Genomic DNA, 27,225 nt, shown 5'->3' on the forward strand with positions numbered 1-27,225 from the left:
GTGTGTGTGTGTGTGTGTGTGTGTGTGTGTGTATATATATATATATATATATATATATATATATATATATATATATATATATATATATATATATATATATATATATATATATATATTTATATATACACTCACCGGCCACTTTATTAGGTACACCTTACTAGTATCAGTTTGGACCACTTTTGCCTTCAGAACTGCCTTAATCCTTTGTGGCATAGATTCAACAAGGTACAGGAATATTTCTTGAGATTTTGGTCCATATTGATAGCATTTGACGCAGTTGCTGGAAATTTTTGTCGACCACACATCTATGATACAGATTTCACCACATCTCAAAGGTGCACTATTGGATTTAGATCTAGGCTATTTGAATATAGTGAACATATTGTCATGTTCAAGAAACCAGTCTGAGATGGTTTGCACTTTATGACATGGCACGATATCCTGCTGGAAGTAGCCATCAGAAGATGGGTACACTGTGGTCATAAAGGGATGGACATGGTCAGCAACAATACTCAGGCTGTGACTCAATTTGTACTTCTGGGCCCAAAGTGTGCCAAGAAAATATCGCCCACACCATCACACCGCACCACCAGCCTGAACCATTGATAAAAGGCAGAATGGATCCATGCTTTCGTGTTGTTGGTGGCAAATTCTGACCCTATCATCTGAATGAGACTCATCAGACCAGGCAAAATTTTTCAGAATCAGTTTTATTGCCAAGTGTGCTTCACACACAAAAGGAATTTGTTTTGGCTACAGAAGCTTCCAGTGTACATAAAGTGACAAGTGACAACACAAAATAAATATGAAAAAAAAGACGATAAACATTAAACAGATGCAGTCAGTCAAGAAATCTGGATTTTGAATTGTATGTACAGATTTGCTATAAATATACAGGTTATAAGGTGCTGTGTACAAATGCGAATGGAGAAATATTGCATTGTATATTGATATAAGGTGCTGTGTACAAGTGCGTATGAAAAAGTATTGCACGTTTATTGCACAGTAGGGGAGTATTTAACTGTTCATAAGGTAGATGGCCTGAGGAAAGAAACTTTTCCTGTGTCTGGCTGTTTTTGTGCTTCATGCTCTAAACCACTGACCAGGCGGCAACAGTTCGAACAGGAAGTGTGCTGGGTGCGAGGCATCCAGAGTGATTTTGCAAGCCTTTTGACTCACTCTGGAAGAGTACAGTTCTTGAAGTGTTGGAAGGGTAGTACCAGTGATTCGTTCAGCAGTCTGGACTATTCGCTGTAGTCTATGGAGGTCAGTTTTGGCAGCTGAGCCGAACCAGACGATGATTAAAGTGCAGAGGATGGATTGGATGACAGCTGAGCAGAATTGTACGAGCAGCTCCTGTGGCAGGTTTAACTTCCTCAGCTGACGAAGGAAGTACAGTTTCTGCTGGGCTTTCTTCACAATAGAGTCTATGTGAATGTCCCACTTCAGATCCTGATAGATGGTGTTGGCCAGGAACCTGAATGACTACTGTGGCCATGGTGCTGTTCATGATGGTGAGTAGAGGGAGTGAAGGGGGGTTTCTCCTAAAGTCCGCTATCATCTCCACTGTTTTGAGCATGTTTAGCTCCAGGTTGTTGTATCTGCACCATAAAGCCAGTTGTTCCACCTCCAGTCTGTATGCAGACTCGTCACCCTTTCAGGATGAGGCTAATAATGGTAGTGTCGTCTGCAAACTTAATGAATTTGATGGAGAGATCTTTTGCAGGGCAGTTGTTGGTGTACAGGGAGAAGAGCAGTGGGGAGAGAACACATCCCTGGGGGGCACTATCAGGCTGCTGCATGTGATTTTGCCCATTCTGACTAGCTGTTGTCTATCTGTCAGAAAGCTGGTGATCCATTGACAGACAAAGCTAGGAACAGAGAACTGGGTCAGTTTGTACTCGAGCAGTGATGGGACAATGGTGTTAAAGGCAGAACTGAAGTCCACAAACAGAATCATTGCGTAGTTTACTGGTTTGTCCAGATGTTGTAGGTATAATGCAGTCTTATGTTGACTGCATCATCCACAGACCTATAGGCAAACTGTAGGGGGTCCAGTGATGTCCTTCAGATATGCTAGCAACAGGCTTTTGAATGACTTCACGGCCACAGATTTTAAGGCAACAGGTCTGTAGTCATTAGCTGTTTCCATCCAAAAATGCGAATGAACTTTATGCGCAAAACTGGATTATCACATAAAAGACGTGCGAATAAAGCTACGTTTCCATCCAGCGACTCAAAGCTAACAAAATCGTCACTTCCTGATTAACTGGCGCCAAATTTCAACAGTAAAAATTGAATTTGCTGCAGTAGGAGAAGCTGCATCAATGTTTTATTCATCTAATAAATGACTTGCACCTCAGAAGGCAATCCTGACACGCAGTGAACGCGCGGTGGCGTTTGAAGGTGTCAGACGCAGAGCACAGACGCTCTTGATTCTGGAGGTCATTAATAACATAATAACACTAATACTAAAACGGTAACGTGTTTTAGAATGAGCAAAACAACATTTCAGATGGTTTACAGTGTGGTTTATCCATTCACCCACATTTTTATAATCACATGATCTCTTATAACAGAATCACATGACTTTTTTAATTGCGCATGCTGAAGTTTGTGCAATAAAAGTGTTTCCATCGTAGTTTGTGCGCATCTTTTTTTATCGAAAATAAAAATTTTATCCTACCCCGTTATGTGCATAAGTTTTTTATGCGCATTTTCAAAATTTATGCACATCTTGCCGTTTCCATCAACCATTTTTTTAAGCGCATATCCAAAATGCGCATAAAATAGGTGGATTGAAACATAGCTATTGAGTCCTGTGATCTTTAGCTTCTTCGGGAATGGGATGATAGTGGAGCGCTTAAAGCTTGATTCAACTTTGGGCTGTTCCAGTGATCTGTTGAAGATCTGTGAGAAAATGGGAGCCAGCTGGTCAGCGCAGGTTCTCAGACACGCTGGTGAAACACCATCTGGGCCTGGTGCTTTCCTTCTCTTCTGTTTATTGAAGATCTGATACACAATATCCTCACTGATCTGAAGTGCAGGGAGGGAGAGGAAGATGGCTGGAGGTGTAGATGGCTGTGTAGGGAGATGGTCCGGGCTGTGTTGATGTGGTGTTGATGGCTGTGTTGGAAGATGGTCCGGGCTGTGTTGATGTGGTGTTGATGGTTGATGGAAGATGGGGTCTAGGCAGGCGTGAGGTGTCTGGTCAAAGGTGTCAAATCTACAGTAGAACATATTCAGCTCGTTTGCAAGATGTTTATTGCTGTCTATGTTGGGGGACGGTGTCTTGTAATTAGTAAAACCTTTTAAGCCTCTCCACACTGATGAAGGGGCGTTAGCTGAAAACTGGTTTTGCAGCATTTTGGCTACATTTTTCTTAGCTACTCCAATCTCCAATCTTTTATTGTCAAATTTTGGTGCGCCTGTGCTAATTGTAGCCTCAGTTTCCTGTTCTTAGGTGACAGAAGTTGGACTCTTTGTGGTCTTCTGTTGCTGTTGCCCATCCACATCAAGGTTCGATGTGTTCAGAGATGCTCTTCTGCATACCTCGGTTGTAATAATTGGTTATTTGAGTTACTGTTGCCTTTTTATCAGCTAGAACCAGTCTGGTCATTGTCCTCTGACCTATAGCATCAACAAGGCATTTGCGCCCACCGAACCGCCACTCACTAGATATTTTCTCTTTTTCGGATCATTCTGTAAATCCTAGAGATGGTTGTGCGCAGGGCCAGAGCAAGCTGAACTGCCGCTCTAGGCAGAGGACGATCACGCCGCCCTCAACCCCAATGTGAAAACGAAAGTGACCGGTTACGAAAATGAAGTGAAGTGTCACGGGCCTCTTTTCCGGCGCACTATGCGCGAATATAACTGAGGACGTGCGGGTGCTGAGGGAGGGAGGGAGGTGTCGCGGACACTGCGCTCTTCATTCTGCCGCCCTATGCGCGAATATAACTGAGGACGTGCGGGTGTCGCGGACCTCAATTCTGCCACCCCTATGTGCGGATATAACTGGGGACATGCGGGTGCTGATGAAGGTGTCGCTGACGACGCCCTGTCTATTCTGTCGCCTATGCGCGAATATATCTGAGGACGCGGGTGGTGAGGGAGGTGTTGCGGACATAACTGAGGACGCGGGTGGTAAGGGAGGTGTCGCGGACGCTGGCCTTTCTTTACTGCCACACTATGCGGCCGCCTAGGTCGCCTCTATGGACGCGCCGGCCCTGGTTGTGCGTAAAAATCCCAGTAGATCAGCAGTTTCTGAAATACTCAGACCAGCCCATCTGGCAACAGCAACCATGCCACATATAAAGTCACTTAAATCACCTTTCTTCCCCATTCTGATGCTCAGTTTAAATTGCAGCAGATCCTCTTGATCATGTCTACATTCCTTAAAGGGCACGTAGTTTACACCTTTTTTTATGATTTAATATTAATATTATGGTTCTTCTGAGTGTGCAAGTTTAGGTTCAGTTCAACACAGTTCAGATATTTTTATTACAATGTGTTCAAAAGTGTTATGCTGGGGTCGTGTACACAGCTCACTGTTTTAGGGGCGTGTTGCTTCACATGAAAATTAGTTTCGACTTCCCACCCAACGTAACAAGGGGGCGGAGCCAAGAGCTCCCACGCTCTGTGTTTGCGACAGGCAGACAAAGAGAAGCTAAGCTAGGATACATGTAAAACTCAGACACAGACCAAGCAGAGAGTACAAAATCATTTGTGTCTCTGTATAGTTTTACAGCCAACTGTGTGCTAGTTTCAAGTGCCGAGCTTGCACACCGAGACTAATAACCACGCACACTGAATTAAATTTGACTGGCTGAACTTTTACTCTGAAACATGAAGTGTCCCGAATCGTTGCACCACGCAGTTCCATGCATTCCAGAACTCCAAACACAGGCCTCTACCAGCCAGCCGCGGCACCCAGCCGCCAACCTGAAGCGCCGCTGTGTGCACCCCGACAGAAACCCACGCCCAGAACTCCAAAATGCACGGCGCCATGCCACGTAGAGAGGCGCTTCTGGTGTGCGACCTACAGGCAAGTTTGTTATTTTATTTCCAATGAAGAGACGCGCACATGAGGTAACTTGCTTGCACTTTTCCAGCTGCACCTTAGATCACAGGGAGCTTCTGTGTTTGCAAGAAATGCAAAGGGCTGACCGTCTATACACTATACTTGAAAAGTAGATTTTTCACCATAGGTGAAGCTCTAATGCATTTAATGCATTGAGTTGCTGCCATGTGATTGGCTGATTAAAAGTTTTCATTAACAAGCAGTTGGACAGGTGAACTTAATAAAGTGGCCGGTTAGTGTAGGTGACAGTGGTCAACAGCTTTACCTAATTTACAAAGTCCTTCCCTGTTATAACCAATTCTCTGTCCCTGCAATGAGCCAGTAGTGTTGCAATCACATTGAAAAGCTGGAAATAAAATGTTTGAGGTATCTTTTAATGTGCCATTTTCTCGTCAACTAAAAATACCCACCTTTACACCCTCCGTGATACATACCCTTCAGAAAACACGTTATCTGCACATTCTCCATTTTAATGTAGCTCTTTTAGCAAATGCGGAGACTCGTAATAAGAGGATGTGTCAGTACAGGTGTGACTGCTATGATTTTAACAGGGTTTAGTAATTGCTTTGTGCAAATCATGTTTAGTACCCCCTCTCTCTCTTTCTTTCTCTCTCTCTCTCTATCTCTCTTCCTCCTCCTCTCCATCTGTGACTCTCTCTTTCTCTCTCGTTCCACTTTCCTATTTTCTATTCCTCTCCACGCTCCTCCTCCATTTTATCTTCCCCACATCCTGGTTCTTTGTTCCTCTACCTTTTCCCGTACTCCTTCTGCAGCTCGCTTTCCATCCCTCTTTCCAGTCTTCTTTCTCCTCCTCCCTCTTTTCCTCCCATTCTGATGGATGACTCACATAGACTGAAGCCCAGGGCTGTATAATTCAGGGCTTGACAGGTAGCACTCACTAAAAGAATGGGAACGGAGCCAAGGGCTGGTGGCAGCGGCCAGAGAATGCTATAGCCGTATGTTCGCTCACTCTCTCTCTCTCATTTTTTTTTTTACGTCAATATAACACCCTGCCTGCTTTTCCTGCTCTACACAAGTCTGGCCTCTTGTCTTTGTGGTAGCTACAGTGCAAAGATTTTAACGCCAGCCTCTTTTATCCACCATTGTATTTTCCCCTACCGGAGAAAAAAAACAGAGTCGATGTAGATGCTGTGTTTTGTAAGAGAATATGTGAAAGGCCAATACATGGCTAAGCATGGAGGCTTGCGGAAGAGACTATGAAAAGCTAGCACTATTTGTTCATTCAAATGAAGGATAAGCATGTGTTTCAGATGATAAATACTATATTGAGTTTTCAGACCTTGACTTGAGAAGTCAATTAATTTTTCTTTTTTTTTTTTTTAAATGAAATGAGATGGAAAAAAACTCTTAAGGCCCTACCATTCACACAGCGCATTAGCGCACAAGACGTGTTTGGCGTGATTTTTTGCTATTTTCAGACCAGCGCATCCATAATTTTCACGTTTTACACAATGTTGTTTAAACAGCAAATACATTTGCGCCACTTTGTGGACTCATGGGTGTGCCGGTCTATAAAGGAGGTGTGTTAATGTGCATTGTTGGTGCGTTGCTATTTTGAAAAACTGAAATAGACTGTGCTACTGACCAACTGAGAGCAGGTCTAAAGTTATGTGCCTATGCAGGTCCGAACTGTGTACACATTGTTTAATAAACACAGAACGCACAGAAATACACAAATATCTTTACATATGAAAAAAATAAAGAATTCAAATCCAAAAATTATTATTCTCTACATCAGGCGTGTCAAACTCAATTTCTGGAGGGCCGCTGCCCTGTACAGTTTAGTTCCAACCCTGCTCCAACACACTTACTTGTAGGTTTCAAACAAGCCTGAAGGACTCAATTAGTTTGATCAGGTTTGTTTAATTAGGGTTGGAACTAAACTGTGCAGAGCTGCGGCCCTTTTGGAACTGAGTTTGACACCTGTGCACTACATGAATATAAAAGCCACTGCTTTCATGTCGGGGGATTTTTTTTTTGTTTATTCTTAAAATTATTATCAGTACTATTTATTATGTGCATATTTTGTTTTAATAAAAACAAGTTTAGATTTGTCCATCTGTCGGGTTTTAAAGAAGTATGCATCACCATATGGGGCATAAGTATAAGACGTGTGTTTGGATATGTTTGACCGCACGTATTTATTATTGTTCATTTATTTGTTTGCTGGAAATTAGAACTGAATATAGAAATAGTTTTGAAACAAATCTTTGCACTTAACAAACAAAATTAAATATGTAGGCTAATGGATATCTTCAGTGGAGTGTGTATGTAACCCCATTGTTCCTACACCACCAAACCCGCTGCGAGATGGTATCAAACCAGCAACTTTCCTCATGGGAGTCGATTACTCTAACCATGGTCTCTAGCATCTGTTGCTAGATTACTTTTAGATGTCAGAGAAGTGAGGTTTATCTGCACATCACTAACTGGCCTCTGCTACACTCACCCCCCTAAACTTTACTCCCATCCAGGTCACGACACCAATGTAACCCCGCTGGTCCTACTACACCCAGCCCGCTCAGAGCTGGAATCGAACCTGCAACCTGCAAAAGTCGGTTGCTCTAACAAGGAGGCTAAAGCTCATGGCCTCTATCGTCTGTCGCTAAAGCACCTTAAGACTTCACTAGCTAGCCTCTGCTAAACGTACAACACAATTTGCTTAATCACGAAAGTAAAGCATAAAAGTAAAGTAAAGAGAAAGATGCTGAATGGAGGCGACTTGTTCTTTATCTTTGCGCAGTAGATGGTCTGTTAAAAGTTTTCTTGCTAGTGAAGTGTTCAGTTTTTCTACTTACAAAATCCACCATGTAAATAGCAAATGCACCATAGTGCCATGCAACTGACTCTTAAAGGGAATGAGAGATGAGACTCTGATTGGTTTAATGCATGTTATGCTCAAAACACACTCATAACTCATAAGAGTTTAAGTACAACCCTGTTATACCATGCGCCAGGGCGCAGAGTGTATTTTTTTATTTTTAAAATAGCAAAAGTGGATTCAGACATGGCCTTAATCATTTTGCGCCATGCGCTTTAGACTTAGATCCTAGATCATTAAAATAGAGCCCTTAAAATGTAAGGTTTGATTCAGCTGGAACAATTTGTTGTTGTTGTTTTCATTGAAAAATGGACTCAAACACTGTTGAGAAAGGAAGTTTAGTGAGTTTCGCCATTCAACTTTGCTCTCAAACAGCTGTTTAGTTGCACCACAAACTGCCATTCAAAAAAATTCACATTTTACAATAAAACAGATGTGTTCAAATGCCAAAAGGCTGTTTCAGTTGATGAAAAATCACAGTGTTGTTTTGGAAAATATGCTGTTTTGGAAAAAAAAAACTTTAGTTTAAACCTGGCATCTGCATTTTTATATTTTATCATCAAAACATGCAGCAACAAAGTATTCTGAGGTCAAAAATTATGAGTTTGTGCATCGGTTGCTAAAGCACCACTCACATATAATATGCTATTTGCACTAATGGAGTGTTTTATCAACATTAATGTCTTTTGGGCTGAATGGAAGTCAATGGAACTGTGACCACAGATTGTTGAGACGGAGCCGCTGATGGATCCTTTTGTCTTTTCGCTTCTCAACAGTTTATTGAGATTTAGCATGATAGACGCTTACAGGCGGCATTCATTTATTGCCTTAGGCTATAATTTACACCTTGGTTTTGTGTAGCATTGAAAAATCATATTTGTGCGCCGGTAGCTCACCAGCAGCATGCAAACAGATGGGCTCTGGACTGTGTGGGCGGCACATGCAGTTTCGTCCTCTGTCTTCCCTTCTCACTCACTTGCTTTTTTTTTAAAGGGTATTCTTCGGGATGCAGTCTATGCGGTCTGCTGGCTTCTTGCTCATCAAGTCATTGGAAATGATCTGTGCTATACATGCCGAGGGCTTGTTTGTTATCTGTGAGGGGTTTGTAATTCACCCAAACTGTTAATTCAACTGTGAGGCTGAGCCAGATGTCTCTTTCATATACTGCAGCAAGACAGTGCTAAACATTATATAATGGGATGCTTCTGACATTTATCAACCATGGGCTAATTGTGTTACTTCAAAATGTTTACCTCTTGCGCCCAATCTGTTTTATTCTTAACTACAGTGAGTACAGTTTTGTGTGAATCAATGATTCATTCATTTAAATGCGTTATTAATTAACAGTGATTCATTCAGGAATAAAACGTGACCACTGAATTCAGGACTAAATTAGTGTGTACTACCCTTGCTATTTCTGGCATATCACAGGAATAGTAAGACTAGTAGTGCTGCATACTTTGCAGGTTTAGAAACTGTTTTGATGAGTCACTGAATCGTTCATCCAACAGATTCGTTCAATAACACTGAATATTTTAGAGAATAAAAAAGTGACTGACTGAATTCAGAATTGGGTACTAGTGTATTATGAATATTTCTGCCTTATCTTTGTACCATAGACAGTATGAGTAGTATGCTAGTATGCTGTTCTGAGTTCAACAACTCTCACTGAATCATTCATTTAAATAATTTAGTTTAAAAAATTAATTATTTCATGTCGGTTCATTCTGAAATGAAACTGCAATACTTACCATGCATATAACTCTAATTGGTTCTTCCTACAAATGGCAGAAATATTAACTTACTGTGCTATTCCAAAATCAGCAACTAACTTTAAAAGTGAATAATTTAATTATTGAAAGTTCATTCTGACCTTTATGAATCATTCGTAGTAATTTTAATTTGTGCATTGCATACTTTTGTTAGTAAATTTTAGTACCTTTGTCTTTTTTCATACACATAAATATCTGACATTTGAATACAATGACTGGTTCAAAACACGCAAGCACAGATTGGCAGATCGACGACATCAACAAGAGCGAGCCTGACTATCAAGCCTAAAGGCTGATTTAAGGCTCATTTAAGTCGTGTTCTTAATAAAAGAAACAACGTGGTAGACTGAATATTTTCCATGTTAAAAGGAGTTTTTGTCCTAACCAACACCTGAAATTTATATTTTAGAAACGGCTTTTATTACTAAAAAACAGGATAAACTATAAAATGACAATGATCACCTCAGGTACATCTCATGTGCTTCATTTAACGTTAAATGCTAATAATGCTAGTTCGAAAGCCATTTTACATGACATTTATTGCCATAATACTAAAAACAGCAGCAGACAGTTTACCTTTTTAAATTTCTGTCATGTTTTGTCTGGTGCAAACAGCGAAATTGCTTATCACTACATATCTCGTCACTTAGTGTGGTGTTAGGACATGGGGTTACAATGTAAACTCCTCACCTAATGTTTATGTTCATAATACTTATATTATTTGCTACTTAATAACCACCTCATGTGGAACTCTAAATGTGTGTCTCATTTTGGAGTCGGCTACTGTCCACCGGAGATCAGATTACAGGCACAGACACATACTTTAAGAGCCTTTCTGACTGACTGAATGAATGAAATTCATTCCCTATTTTTTAACAAGGCAATCCAGGGTGCTGAAATCTAATTGGCTAAACTGGCATTGGGCGGGTTAAAGGGACCAAAACAAGGACAGACATTCCAGCACGTAACAGACATTTTCAAAGCAGAAGATCTGACTTCAGCATTGTTTTTCAGACTTAGCATGTTTCTTACATATCTGCAAACATGTATTATGTTATTTGTATGCTTTAAAAGAGTCAAACACTTACATACAGCACCTTAAAGATATTAAAGATAATTAAAGAATATTAAAGATATTTTAACTGTATGATTTTTTTAGGAAGCTAATTAGGAATATCCAGTTACACTCACTCAAATTGCTTGCATTGCATATATTTTTACCCATTCAGACATTTTCCTCCTCAAACACCCTGTCTATTTGAGACAGACCCAACACATCTTTATTATTTCAAGAGCTTCTTTTTCCAGTTAACACCTCCATCCATCTGATATCTCATGCAGAAATCCAACCTGTGTGAATGCTACCACAACGAGATGTAAAACCCCGCTTCAGGGTCAGACTTCACGAGTCTCCACGGTAAATTGAACCGCCAAGGGCATAATCACGCCAAACAGCCTCTCAGTATGTGTGTGTGGCAGAGCGATCGTACGTCGCGATTTTAGGCTCCGCAGTGACAGAGAAGGCAACCGAGCTGCAGACACAGAAAGAGCCCTGCAGAATGCACAACACCGGCACCTCCTTTGTTCTGCTTTTTGGGAGGGCGAGAATGAAGAGAGGTTAGCGGGGAGACGTCTGTCAGGCTCAGAATCACTGATCTCCCTCTCTCTCGCACACACACACACTCTCTCTCTCTCTCTCTCTCTCTCTCTGTCTGCTCAAATGGCAAATCCCACTCCTGAGGGGGAGATCACCATGGTGACAGCGCCTTGCCACGCATGCCTGTGGATGCTGCAGTGTAGGAGCGCAGAGGAGCTGAATGCTCCTATGGCAACTCCAACACCAACAGCCAGCTGATGTATTTGCTCAACTATAATGCGAACCTATAATGTCATAATCTGTGTGAACATACTTGGTGTCAAGACAACTTGATTGTAGACCATAGCCTGAACGTGCCCTTGATATTCTGGCCAGTTAAAACTAAAAAGCGTTGCTGTTGACTAATCAGATGCCTTGTTGTAAAGACATCTTTTCTACTAGTCTACTACATTTGGAATTAAGTAGGGATGTAACAATACTGTAAATACCATCATACCGCAATAGCAATTTCTTTCAATATTACCGTGGTTGTGACTCAATAAAATTATAGGTCTTTTGGTAAAAAGTTTGCTCAGGCGAATGGAGCGAATGGGAGGTAGCGGAAACTACAATTTTCATCAGCCCAGGCGTGGCCATCATCCTTTGCTGTCTGTTGTCGCTATAGATCCAGTAATGCAGAAATGGAGGGTGCTGCTAGTAGCGGCAAAGAAAAAGAGCTAAAAATGGTCGAACCTAAAGCGGGTTTTAAATCAGATGTGTGGAAGCATTTCAGTTTCTCTCTGAAAAGAAACAAAAAAGAAGAAAAGGTGACAGAAAAAGGGTATGCAGGCACTGCCAGACTGTGCTGAAATACAAGTCGGGGAATACAACTAACATGATGGGGATTCTTTTAGTCAAGGGGACAGCAGAACACAGCACACTGCTCAGATTGATGGAGACATTGACTTGTACCACCAAGAGACCTATATCTCACTCATGGCTTGTCCTTTTCGAGTTTTTTTTAAATGGTTTAATATTTTTCATACCGAGGTATTACCGTAGCATGAAATTTTGATACCGTTACATCCCTAGTATTAAGACATGACTAACAGTGGTAGTCGTTAGGGATGCAGCAAATCTGTATTTTTAAATCAATTGTTCATTTTGCTCAGTGCGCTGGTTTCACCCTTCCTCCATTTGTTGTCGGATATTCGGATAGAAAAAGTTCTGAAGCCCATTCATTTCTTTGCACCATGTTTGTTGTCGCAACATCAAGAGCTCATTCACTATGGTCAAAGAAAATAGCTCAATATTTTGATCTTTGGATATTTTGTCCATGAACCCTTGTGTTTATCTATGCGTCAACCACACATGTTCACCAGAAAAACAAAGTCCACTCGAATTGTATGCTGATATTACATGTCTATGTGGTTTACTTCTTCTTGCTGCTTGTAATAGTGCTGCTGTGCTGTCCTGATCATGCTGGTAAATGGCAATGCTGGACACCTTTCAAGTCATTCCTTAATTTTCCTTTGGTTTAGTCTGTGATTTATCAGGGATCGTCACAGCGGATTGAACCGACAACTACCCTGGAATGTCTTTTTTTTTTCAGAGGATACCCTTCCATAAAATCAGCATCATGCTGGGAAGCACCCATACAATATCTCATTTACACATACACTCATAGATTACGGCACTCAACTTTTTTGCTTACCAATGAGTCACTCTTGTTAATAAAATGCAGTTATTTTTATTCTATTCATTTTATTAAATTAGTATAAACATACATTACAAACTTATTGAGTTTAATCCTAAAAAGTCTTCTTAAAAATTGATATTTAATATGGAATTTTTTATTTTGTTGCATCCCTAATAGTCGTAATGAACTTTCATTATTGTCGAATGCAAAAACATAGGATAGAAACCACTTTGATAAACAGATTTGGACAAATGGTGATTAATTATTTTGGTGGGTAAATATAGAGACAGCATTAACAATAAAAAAAAATGTAAAATTGTTTAATTAATAATTTATATGTAGTTTATCAATAACAATCTTTTTTTTAAGTAGCATCTATTTTGAATGACAATAAATAAGAAATACATTTCTCAATCTGGGCAAACTGATTTGATTGGAATACAGCATCCATAGACATGTAGTCACTCAAGTTCAAAAAAATCGTTTTAAAGGGTAACTATTTGACCCCACTTTGTAAGATTTAACATAAGTCTTTGTGTCTCCAAAACGTGTCTGCCAAGTTCAGCTCAAAACACCTATCAGATTATTTATTACACCTTTCAGAATGTTGAGATTTTCTGCGCTGAACACAATGTAGCTGTATTTGGGACCTGTGCCTTTAATGATAGTTCTTTCCGGCCACCATTCCCACGTGCCTGTCACAGTGTGCCTAAATCTCTGCCTTAGCAGATCTTTTAATCCCAGTTGCTTTGTGCACGTCCTTTCTTGTTGATATGATTATATGCAGTGTTTATTTTGTGAATTACGAGGTCCCGGAACAGATCGGAGTTATGGATCCGGCATGTTACCCGAGGATGTAGAGGTGTCATGCATGAAAGTAAAGAGAGTTAGGGAGTTGTGGAAGAAAGTGAAAGTGAACAGCAGACGGGGGAGGAGGATTGGTAAAATGAGATGCTGGATCAGATTTCAAAGGTGCCGGTTCCAGATCTGGCATGTTCCGGTACAAATCAAGCCCTGATTATACACGTTACTACAGAGACATCCCAGATAGCATAAGAATGTGGGCCACTTTAGGCAGTTATGCGGCACTGGTGGTTTTCAGTTGGCCCAGACAAAATGAATGTAAGCCTGAAGTGGGCCACCTGTACATTGGGGGGCCAAAGATTAAAATTCATATATGGGCCATTTAATTAAATTTGGCCCAAATGATGGAAAACAAATGTGGGCCACAGTTGGCAAAAATGGGGCATAGTCATTTAAGGGTAATCTGGGTCTAAACCTAAAGTGGCTCACATGTGTGGGTGCAAATGTGGCCTAGTTATTGTAAAACATATGTGGGCCACTTTTGGTAAATATTTGGCACAGTAATCTCTGGCTAATGTGGCTTTGAGCATAAAGTGGTAAAGATCTGCTATGCCAAATATGGCCCAGTTATCTTAAGACATATGTGGGCCATTTTTGGCAAATATTTGGCACAGTAAGCTCTGGCTAGTGTGACTGTAAGCCCATAGTGGCCCAGAGAAAATATGGCTAATGTGGCCCAGTTATCTTAAGACATGTGTGCCATTTCTGGCAAATATTCGGCACAGTAAACTCTGGTTAATGCAGCTGTTAGTCTATAGTGGCCCAGAGAAGATATGGAAAATGAGGCCCAGTTATCCTAAAACAAATGTGGGCCACTTTTGGCAAATATTTGGTACAGTTAGCTCTGGATAATGTGGCTGTAAGCCTATTGTGGCCCAGAGAAAATGTGGCAAATGTGGCCCAGTTATCCTACAAAAAATGTGGGGCCACATTTGGCAAATATTTGGTACAGTTAGCTCCGGTATATGTGGCTGTGAGCCTATTGTGGCCCAGAAAAAATATGGCAAATGTGGCCCAGTTATCTTAAAACATATGTGGACCACATAAACTAAAGTCACCCTCATGGAGAAAAGTGTTTGCTTTAGTTGGGCTCATAACCCAGAACCTCTTAATATAATTTTTCTTTTGGGCCGCTGTAACTTAAGAACTTTGCTTGACAAGTTTATTCATTACAGCAAACAAGCCAAGTACAAAAAAATACAATTAGGTGAGACGCAACCTGTGATGAAATAATATAATTCACTGATGTTAACCAATGTTTAATCCATTATTAGAAGTAACGTAATAACATGCTTGCACATGCCACAGCATTTTGAAAGTTTATAAGCTAAAAAAATTCTATGGTTCAACCTCTGCTCACAGAGACATCAATAATCAGCGTATGAACCTCAACAACAGTGACAATTAACAAAATGAACAAAAGTCACAAACAGGAGACTAAAAGTGACAAAATCAACAACGTCAACATAAATAGCAGAATCAACAGCAAATAATGAAGACTGGAGCATTAATAAGCTGTAGAATGTATTCATACTGCAATGCATGCTGGGATTTTTGTATTTTGCCACACCCAGCATGTGCAAAGTGTAGGCCAGATCTGAGCCAGGATAAAAGCAAATTGTGACCCAGAATAGGGTCAGTTCTGTTTCATTTGGTTGAATTCTGGCTGACATGTAGAATGTCTATGGCTTAATTGTGCCCCATATCTGGCAAACAGGATTGGAACGCTCTATTGCCATCATTCCATGCGGTATGTGGGCCAGATTTAAGTGTCTGATGTGGGCCGGATCTGGGCCAGAATACGAGCAGAATGTGGCAAAGAAAAGGGTCAGTTCTGATCTATTTGGTTGAAATCTGGCTGACATGTGGAACGTCTATGGCTTAATTGTGGCCCATATCTGGCAAACAGGAGTGGACCACCCTATTGCCATCATTCCATGCGGTATGTGGGCCAGATTTAAGTGTCTGGTGTGGGCCAGATTTGAGCCACATGAGTTTTGCTATCTGGGATGTTAATAAGGGGCTGTCAATCAATTCGGTGGACGGAGAAACCCGTCTCCTACTTCACGTTGCAGTGGGCCTCAAAATGGGAGGGATTTTGTACTATTTTAACGTCAGGGAATTAAAAAAAGAGACTTCATATCTTTATATCACCCCAGTATGACTGTGGAGACTCTATAGCTACACACAGTTATGTCCAAACATAGGTGCCCTTTAAAAAGTGTTTTATATTTATTCTGGTTTATCAGTATTTGCAGTGTAGACGAGCTGATGTTCAGTATAATAGTACAGTATATTGTGATAATGAATATAACATGTTCTGATTTTAACATGTTTGACTATTTTGCAATTTTAAATTGAACAAATTAAAATGTGTTAACATGTACCAATAAGGCACCATTTAAACTAAAGCATTTAATAACCTTAGGTGATCTCAAATCTAACAAATGTTGCTATTTCTCACTGCATCTAATGTCAGTATTGTGATAATATCATATATCATTTTAAAAGCTTCAGCAATTATCACAACAACAAAATATTATATTGCCACATGTCTAGAATTGACAGCAGACCACAGCCTGGATGTGCCCTTGGTATTCAGCCCAATTAAAACCAAAGAGTGTTTCCGTCAGATAATCCGAGGTGCCTCGCTGTAACAGAACGACTATTTGAAGACTTTCAATTAAAAAAATAATCGCCTGTTTTAGAAACATTATTCTCATTCATCAATATTAGCCCGTTATTATGACAGCTGCTGCGGACATGATCAAATAAAGCAGGACCAGGCTAATATTCAGGCCATTGCTGGTGTTAGTCAAGTTCATCAGAGGATTTGTCCACCAGGAGCTTGTCTGACTGAAGTCATTATTTCTCCCGGCAGTACTGAAAGGCTCGCAGATCTCTCTCTCTCTCTCTCTCTCTCTCTCTCTCTCTCTCTCTCTCTCTCTCTCTCTCTCTCTCTCTCTCTCTCTCTCTCTCTCTCTCTCTCTCTCTCTCTCTCTCTCTCTCTCTCTCTCTGCCATAATTACCTCAGTCCCACTCAAAGCCTGCCTCCGCCGCTCCCGTATTCAAATGTGGTTTAATTACCTGTGGAATTTTAATTGGCGTGGCCTGCCAGTGGGAAACGCGAAGGTGTCCAAGGTCATTGCGAGTCGTTCGCGAAACGCTCTCACCCACACAGACGCCGCTGGCTGCCTGCCCGCACAACACGCCAGCACATAGAAGCGGCACCTGCTTCCACAATAAAACAATAAAGAGAAAATGGGCACCTCGCACCGACAGGCCGACTGATGCATCGAAGGGTTATGGGGTTGAAAAGTGTGATTTTATGGCGCACATTTTTCTTTTTCTTTCTTTTTTTTAGAAAAACATTAACAGCTGTCAGAACAGTAATTATATCTATCTATCTATCTATCTATCTATCTATCTATCTATCTATCTATCTATCTATCTATCTATCTATCTATCTATCTATCTATCTATCTATCTATCTATCTATCTATCTATCTATCCATCCATCCATCCATCCATCTATCCATCCATCATTTCTTGTTATCTATCAGTCTGTCCTTCTATTTATTCATCCATCCTTCTGTCATTCAATCTATCATTTGTTTTCATTATTATATATCAGTCCATCCATCCATCTATCCATCCGTCCGCCCGCCTATCTATCTATCTATCTATCTATCTATCTATCTATCTATCTATCTATCTATCTATCTATCTATCTATCTATCTATCTATCTATCTATCTATCTATCCATCCATCCATCCATCCATCCATCCATCCATCCATCCATCCATCCATCCATCCATCCATCCATCCATCCATCCATCCATCCATCCATCCATCCATCCATCCATCTATCCATCCATCATTTGTTGTTATCTATCAGTCTGTCCTTCTATTTATTCATCCATCCTTCTGTCATTCAATCTATCATTTGTTTTCATTATTATATATCAGTCCATCCATCCATCTATCCATCCATCCGTCCGCCCGCCTATCTATCTATCTATCTATCTATCTATCTATCTATCTATCTATCTATCTATCTATCTATCTATCTATCTATCTATCTATCTATCTATCTATCTATCTATCTATCTATCTATCTATCTATCTATCTATCTATCTATCTGTCTGTCTGTCTGTCTGTCTGTCTGTCTGTCTGTCTGTCTGTCTGTCTGTCTGTCTGTCTCTGTCCATCCGTCCGTCTATCTATCTATCTATCTATCTATCTATCTATCTATCTATCTATCTATCTATCTATCTATCTATCTATCTATCTATCTATCTATCTATCTATCTATCTATCTATCTATCTATCTATCTATCTGTCTGTCTGTCTGTCTGTCTGTCTGTCTGTCTGTCTGTCTGTCTGTCTGTCTCTGTCCATCCGTCCATCTATCTATCTATCTATCTATCTATCTATCTATCTATCTATCTATCTATCTATCTATCTATCTATCTGTCTGTCTGTCTGTCTGTCTGTCTGTCTGTCTGTCTGTCTGTCTGTCTGTCTGTCTGTCTGTCCGTCCGTCCGTCCGTCCGTCCGTCCGTCCGTCCGTCCGTCCGTCCGTCCGTCCGTCCGTCCGTCCGTCCGTCCGTCCGTCTGTTTGTCTCTGTCCGTCCGTCCGTCCGTCTGTCTGTCTGTCTGTCTGTCTGTCTGTCTGTCTGTCTGTCTGTCTATCTATCTATCTATCTATCTATCTATCTATCCATTATTTTTAACAGTTATTTATATTTTATGATTTTAATGATTGTACAGCTAATATTTTTAGGTTTTAGGTTGGGTTGCCTTTGGTCTATGCAATAGGCTGTCATAATATAAAGAATTTTTATAATTTTTTTGTGGTTTGAGCTTTACATAATTGTTATGCACAATGTAAAATACTTTTTCATGTTAAATATATAAATTTTATCATAAATTATCTAAATACTAATAATTAATTAATTTTATAATAATTAATTGTAATATTAAACATTACAATTAAATACATGAAACTGTTAAAGTTGTTGAAAATGAAGAAAATTACATTTTAATACATTTGATTTTTTTAAAATTGTTACATTTTATACTTACATTGTTGATGTTCAGGTTTCGACTTGCAGTGGCAAAGAAATCCTATATAGATAAAATTGTGTAATATTATATAGTTTTTTCTTATCTGTTACTCTGTAAATACTGTAACCTGCAATTGCTTTTGTAAATAGATAGTATCTGAATTTAGCAATTTTTATTGCTTTAAATTGATCTGTGCACTTTAGGTTAGTTTAGTGATGTTAAATAACACTTAAATAAGACAAAATTTCTGAAGTTCATTTATATGTGGCAATTTTACATTTCCAACTTAGTTTATTTAAATCTCATTTCAAGTTAACCTCCACAGGAACATGTTTTATAATGATCAAAGTTGTAACAAGTGTGTTATATTGGTTTTTTAACCTTGCTTCTATACTGGTTTTAAAGTAAAATCTTTTTCAATCATACAGTCAGTCTCAAACAGAAGCATTTTGCCAGTAGTCATTCGTCCACTTGTGCTGATTTGTACACCTTAAAGCAGTATCTTAGGATGAGGATGATAACTGCCTGCAAAAGAGATCTGGATCCACAATATTTCACAGTCTGCTGAGCCCTGACCAAGCATAAGGACCACAAGAACGTATTATAAAATCACAGCTCATGTTTTTATTGTCCTCTCATCAATACAAATGTGAGTCTGTGTGATGGCGAACATATCTGATTCTAGTATTATATCAGTAAAGACCTGATAGTTCTTTTGTGCATCTTCTAGTTGTTAACCAACTGAAGGTTTGAGGTTACGACCTTAAGGATGCTTGAGGAAAAGCTTATTGGTTGTAAATATATACATTAAAAAACTTTTTTGTCTATCTGTCATAAAAAAAAATCTGTAAATACTGTAAAACCGTATCTGAAATTATTTTGCAAATGATAATCTTGACAACATTAAAGATTTTTTTTTTTGCGTCAGTAGTTCAATAATTGTCCCCAGAAGCCAGATTATCTTTAGCAATGTGTTCATAGCACTTTTCTTCATTCTTGCATAATCTTTTCAGAGATTACACATCAAATTAGTCAAAGTTCACAATTTTTAAGGTAAGACACTTCAGGCAAAATAACAGTTATTTGTTTCCGTGCATTTAATTTTTGTCGCTGCTTAGATTTTTTTTTTTCAGTCTAATGGTAAGAGAACATGAGAATTACACTTTAAGTAGTTATTTGTTAACTTATTATTATAGATTATAGTTAATATACATATTTGTACTTTTATTTTTATTAAAAAAAAATTCTCCATCAGCACACAGTACATACCCAAAACATTCTTATTCAGTCTTATTTATATTTATATTGTTGAAAAAAAAACTCAATACAGAGGGATAAATATTTTTTATAATTATATTTTAGAGCGTTTTATGTCCAGACACTTGGAAAATATTTGTTTCTCTCTGTTTGCAGTATTTTCTGAAAAATAAAAGGTTAAAATAATCCCCTTTTCAACTCTAATATGCCAAAAAAAAAAAAAAGAAAGTATTTTAAACCTTCATTCGTTTTTGTTGAAAATATATGCTAGTAATTAAACTGGAAACATGATACCCTATTCAACAATATTTAAATAATAATAGTAATAATAATAATAATAATTAAATAGTTTTAAAAAAACTAATTTAGCTAAAAAGTACACTTCATGCTCATAAGCCTGGGGTCAGCCTTCATCATAAAGCCACAAATAAACCGTCTTTGCATGAAACCTGAATAATTGATTGAACGGGTGCCACACTCTAACCACACATAATTGCAGATGCCGTTTTGCCGCAGTTAAAGTGGAATTTCTCAAAAGCCAATGATTATTGTGGGATTTGTATAATTGAGGGCTAAGGCTAGAATGAGCTTTGCCTTGTTTATATTTGGGAGGATGAGTCTCATAAACGAGTCTTGGCGGTTTAGGAATAGCACCGTCTTGTGGGACCAGAGTTCAAGCAGCACACGCATTTACATGAATAAATGTGCCAGTGGTTATTAATGCTTTGTTATGTCTTAAACAATTCTAATGCTTCTTATCTCTGAGGGCTGAGCTTTGGCACAGATGCTCTTCACACATTCAAGGTAATTTTTTAGAACAGTTGAGTTTAATTCTCTGGGCTTTTTTTGTTGTTGTGCAGTGTGTATGGATGCCCTTTGGCTAAGAAAAGGAAAACCCAAGAGAAACCTCTGCAGGAACCTGCATCCAAACGCCGTCCGTTTCTAACTATGGCTGACGGAGAACACGCTATGTATGAAAACTATGAAGCAGAGGCCATGGAGGAGGGAGAAGAGCGGGAACAGGAAGAGATAGAGGAAGTGGAGGAAGATGAAGAGGAAGGAGAAGATGAGGAAGAAGAGTGCTCGGATGACAACGAGGATCTGGGAGAGGAGGAAGAGGAAGAAGAAGGAGAGGACGATGGAGAGGTGGAAAGAGAGGATGTAGAGGAGATTGAGCAAATGGAGGAAGAGGTTGAAGAGGACGAGGAAGTGGTGGAGGAGGATGGGGATGATGAAGAGCAGGAGGAGGATGATGATGAGGAGGAGGATGATGATGAGCACGATGAAGAGGAATACTATGGAAATCTGAGTCATCAGCAAGGTAATGAATGCACTCTGATTCAATGCATGTTCTGCTGACTGTGTTCCAGAATGTTTAAGCATGAACACGTTATTTCATAAAACACAGTAGATTGATTGATAGATAGACAGACAGACAGACAGACAGACAGACAGACAGACAGACAGACAGACAGACAGACAGACAGACAGACAGGTAGGTAGATAGATAGATAGATAGATAGATAGATAGATAGATAGATAGATAGATAGATAGATAGATAGATAGATAGATAGATAGATAGATAGATAGATAGATAGATAGATAGATAGATAGATAGATAGATAGATAAACAGACAGACAGATATACAGACAGACAGACAGACAGACAGACAGATAGATAGATAGATAGATAGATAGATAGATAGATAGATAGATAGATAGATAGATAGATAGATGGATGGATGGATGGATGGATGGATGGATGGATGGATGGATGGATGGATGGATGGATGGATGGATGGATGGATGGATGGATGGATGGATGGATGGATGGATGGATGGATGGATGGATGGATGGATGGATGGACAATGAGGAAAACAAGTGATAGATTGCTTGACAGACAGATGAATGAATAAATAGAAGGACAGACTGATAGATAACAACAAATGATACATATATACTGTATATAGATAGATAGACAGACACACAGACACAGACGGATAGATGGTTAAAACAAAGTTCAGACAGATTGATGGATGTATAGAAATGGATTGATGGAAGGATGAAATGATCGACAATAATGGCTAAAGATAGATAGATAGATAGATAGATAAATAGATAGATAGATAGATAGATAGATAGATAGATAGATAGATAGATAGATAGATAGATAGATAGATAGATAGATAGATAGATAGATAGATAGATAGATAGATAGATAGATAGATAGATAGATAGATAGATAAATAGATAGATAGATAAATGGATGGATGGATGGATGGATGGATGGACATATAAGAATGAAAATGAATGGAGGGATAGATCGATGGAAGCATGGAATGATAGATGATGACAACAGATAGACAAATAGATGGATAGATAGATGGAAGGGTTGAATGATAGATAATCATGACAACAAATGACAGACGGATGGATGGATGGATGGATGGATGGATGGATGGATGGATGGATGGATGAATCGATAGATGGATGAATCGATGCATTGATTGATGGATGGATGACAAATTACATAATTGGATGGATAATAGACAGGCAGACTGACAGACTGATGTATGGATGATGGAGGGATGGAAGGATGCTGTAGTTGCTCTGACACACAAAATGCTGCAAATATGAAACTGGAATCAAGGTCAGCTCATTGTAGGTCAACCGACATTTCAGAGTATAATTGGCAGGATATGCAGTCATTAAAGTCAATGTTTTATTTCTTAAATTGCCTGTTTTAGTTTCAAGTCATACAGTCTATGTAATTTGCTGAATCACAAGGAAATCTACATACACCCTGCAGAGAACGTCCGGCCCTCGCCATCCTAATTAATGTGGATTTTACAGCAAGGAACAATCCAACTCCCCTTTCCAAATTGAGGGAAAGCAGATGTGACTGCTTCCTTAGTATGCGTCTCACCCTCATTCTCTGGTGTCCTCAATCGCTTGTGACAGTGCTTCTAGAGTAATAGAGAGAAGAGGCTCTCTGAGTTATTAACTTTGGCCCCCCTCCACACATCCACGCGCCGTTCCAGGAGGTGTCAAATACACTCACCCCCCCCCCCCCCCCCCCCCCCCCACCACCCCTCCCCGATGAAAATGGGCTCCTCCTGAGGATATTTCTGGCTCCAGAAACAGAGCACCTCATCCTCTGCTTATCCCTGCAGTCTCATCCGCCTCTGTCCCAAATACTAGCAACACTAAAATCTTTTCAGCACAATTCAGAAGGTTTCAGAGCAGCCTGTGATGCTTACATGCTACGCAACACCCAATATGTCTTGTGAAACATTTAAAAGGCTGCCCGGTGATTCATGTACAGCTCACCATATTGCAGTTTGACTAAAATTCATCTTGCTTTTTTTTGCCGAGCACATCAGCGGCGTGGTGGCAGTTACCGTCTTTCTAAATTGCATTTGATTATTTAAATCAATTTGTACCTGTGTCATCGAGCCGTATGTGAAACCCTGGCGTGACATTTGTCTTAGATTTGCTGCATCGATGCTATCGTTCATGAGACGTTACATTTTCATAATGATAGTGTTAAGGCCGCTTCAGATTATAGAGAGGACTGACATTTCGTTTGTGAATTTATCATGCCACGCAAGCCACTCGCTTTAAAAATATGGTCCTAATGCGCAAGGTATTCGAGGTAGACATATGACAGTATCAGATTTTCTTGTAGCAATAATTGATGAAGCTGTTATCACGATGCATGGTATTAGCACAATATTAACATAAGCTGCAAATAAGCTTACATTAATGTTTATTGCTTTATTGTACACAATAAACAAATTGCAGATGTATTCTAAAGTACAATAGATAATGACATATTATTAAATGTAATTTAATGCATTACCTCACATCAACAGTGAGAAATAGTTACATTTGTTCCAGCAGGTATGGGTATGTACATTTTAGTATTAAAAAGATACAACTGAAGTATATTAGTTTTTAGCTCCATCAAATAAAAGTCGATTGAGTTATTCAAGACTAACTAGGAGATTAACATCACCAAAGAGTAATGTTTTACATGTACCTTTTATTATTTACTTTGTTTACAAATGGATTCTCATTCTAAAGTGTTAATGCACAACAGAATCATGAAAATGTTCCGTTAATTTCTCAGGCATGTTGTAGGCCAGATTAAAGCAGCGCTATATACATTTTTAGACTTTAAATTAATGAACAGATGAATTCTACTGCTTCGGCTACCAAATCATGTATGTAGATAGATAGATAGATAGATAGATAGATAGATAGATAGATAAATAGATAGATAGATAGATAGATAGATAGATAGATAGATAGATAGATAGATAGATGGATGGATGGATGGATGGATGGATGGATGGATGGATGGATGGATGGATGGATGGATGGATGGATGGATGGATGGATGGATGGATGGATCAGTGGATGCATATATGATGGATGGGTGGATGGATGGATGGATATATGGATGGATGGATGGATGATGGTTGGACATTGGTGACAACAAATGATAGATAGATAGATAGATAGATAGATAGATAGATAGATAGATAGATAGATAGATAGATAGATAGATAGATAGATAGATAGATAGATAGATAGATAGATAGATAGATAGATGGATGGATGGATGGATGGATGGATGGATGGATGGATGGATGGATGGATGGATGGATGGATGGATGGATGGATGGATGGATGGATGGATGGATGCCAACTGACCCAGCCGGGACTCGATCCAGCAACCTTCTTGCTATGAGGTGACAGTGCTAACCACTGAGCCACCGTGTTGGCCTCCATATAAGCATTCTCAATAGATATTCTCAATGTTTAAATAATAATTAGCTATTTTTGGTATTTTGAAGTGCTTGATTATCACAGTATATTGTATTATTATTAAAGCTTAATCCAATTCAAGGATGTCAAATTTCTTCTGTTGTTTTGTTGTCTCTTCTGTTGTTCTCTACAGACGACAATTATTCTAGTGGACAATCAAAATCCAATCATATGATTGAGAAAGACAATAACAACAACAACAACAACACGAACAATGAGGAGTATGAGAATTATGACGAGCTGGTGGCCAAGTCTCTCCTCAACCTGGGTAAAATTGCAGAGGACGCTGCCTACCAGGCCATGACCGAGTCGGAAATGAACAGCAGCTCCTCCAACAGCGCCGGAGAAGATGATGACGAAGATGAAGATGACGGAAGCGAACAAGGATGCCACAAAGGAGAGTTGAGTGTCGACTTGGATAGTGATGTGGTTCGAGAAACGGTGGACTCCCTGAAGCTTCTGGCCCAGGGTCATGGAGCTGTGCTGCCCGATGAAGGATACGCGGACGCCGGGTCTGGAGATGCTTGCCAAGCTAATGGACGTGGCCAGGCAGAGGAGAGCGAGGAGGAAGTGTGCCTAAGTAGCTTGGAGTGTCTGCGTAATCAGTGTTTCGATTTGGCTCGAAAACTCAGTGAGACCCAACCATCAGAACGGCCCTTGATGGAGCACCACATGCAACATCATTCCGAGCAGCAGCAGCCACAACATTTGCATCCGCATCCTCATCCGCATCACCCTCCAATGCCCCGCTACGACAGCTGCCAGATGGACCAACACAGACCCCTCGAGCGGAACTACTCAGACATGGTGAATTTGATGAAACTAGAGGAGCAGCTCAGTCCCGCTTCCAGAGGCTACCCGTCTAGCTGCGCCCAGGACGGGGATGAGGACACTACCTCGGTGGCCTCCGATCGCTCAGATGAAGCTTTCGACATGACTAAAGGCAACCTGTCGCTGCTGGAAAAGGCCATTGCTCTGGAATCGGAGCGTGCCAAGGTTATGCGAGACAGAATGGCATCAGAACAGATGGTGGCTCGGAGGGACAATCAGCGCCTTCATGGAGAGCACAGCCCAAGGCAGAGCAGCAGTGCAGAAGAACGCAAGGCCCGACTCCATCATGATGGCGCAAAAAGAGCTTACTACCCTAAAGGTAAAAATAAAACTTGTAATGAGATTTTTTGCATTTCTGCAGAGATTTCGGTAGATGGTTTTGCTTCGTTATCAGGTTTACAGAATTCAGAAGTCATATTTCGACATCGAGGAGGCAAATAAAAAAAGGTTAATCTGGTAATTTCTCACTGCTATGAGAAATAAAGTCAAAATTGTGAGTTAGAAAGGCGGAATTTTCTATTTTATGATAATTGAGACTTTAAATCTTAGAATGTGACTTTATATCTCATAATGCGGCTTCATACTTCTCAATTGTGCTGTTATTTCACCTAATTGTGATAGATGAAGTGACATTTACGAGAAATAAAATCACGCTGCTTGCAGCATGACACTATTTCACCTAAATGAGACTTTAAATATTCCAGAGAAACTTTTTATGTCTTATTTTGAATAGTTTTTCATGTTTTATTTTTACTCTGGCACAGTTCTGTTATGGTTTTTGTTTTTTTTATTTTTTATTTTTGGTAACTGTTACTTTTGTCGTATTTGTTTTTATTTATCAGAGTGTGCTCCTGTCTCGTTATACAGCTTTATTATGTCACACAGCTATTTTTTTAATTGTCATGTATTTCAAAATGTGACTTAATTTTTCATATGTGCCACTTTATACTGTATGTTCCGGTGTGGCTTTTATATTTTTACTTTAAACATGTTTTCATAATTACCAGTTTTATTTTTTTGCTCTGTCACCATTGTGAGATATTAAGTCATTATTTTTTTTTTTACTTTTTGTTTAATTTCTATTTTCATTTTGACATCAAGTCTCACAATCTGACGTTATACAGTATTTCACAAATGCAACTGGATTTCTCATAATCGTGACTAAATCTTATATTTAATAGATGTAATATTAAATGTACCTTTAAATATTCTTTGGGAACTATTTATTTACTTTTTCACATTTCCCCACATTTAGTTTCTTTTTTTAGCATTCAGCATTACTGTGTTGTTTATCTATTTGTTATAATTATGGCTTCAAATGTCCTTAAATCCCAATGTGACTTTTTATCTCACAAAGTTTCCTTATATCTCATAACTGCAGCTTAATCTCTTCCTAA

The 27,225-nt window shown here is 39.4% G+C and overlaps 1 protein-coding gene across 7 annotated transcripts in view; it reads left to right on the plus strand.

Moving 5' to 3' along the window:
• myt1la (myelin transcription factor 1-like, a) overlaps positions 1–27,225 on the plus strand; it is a 130,703-nt gene that overhangs the window by 61,644 nt on the left and 41,834 nt on the right. For all 7 annotated transcript variants that reach the window (XM_087297226.1, XM_087297228.1, XM_087297229.1 and 4 more), the window contains 2 exons: positions 21,023–21,483; positions 25,131–26,147. In XM_087297226.1, the coding sequence (XP_087153352.1) occupies positions 21,023–21,483; positions 25,131–26,147 (1,478 nt within the window). The remainder of the gene's footprint in view (positions 1–21,022; positions 21,484–25,130; positions 26,148–27,225) is intronic.

This window comes from Danio rerio, chromosome 20 (genome assembly GCF_052040795.2).
Source record: "Danio rerio strain M-AB ecotype USA chromosome 20, GRCz13ab, whole genome shotgun sequence".
Classification (NCBI taxonomy): domain Eukaryota; kingdom Metazoa; phylum Chordata; class Actinopteri; order Cypriniformes; family Danionidae; genus Danio; species Danio rerio.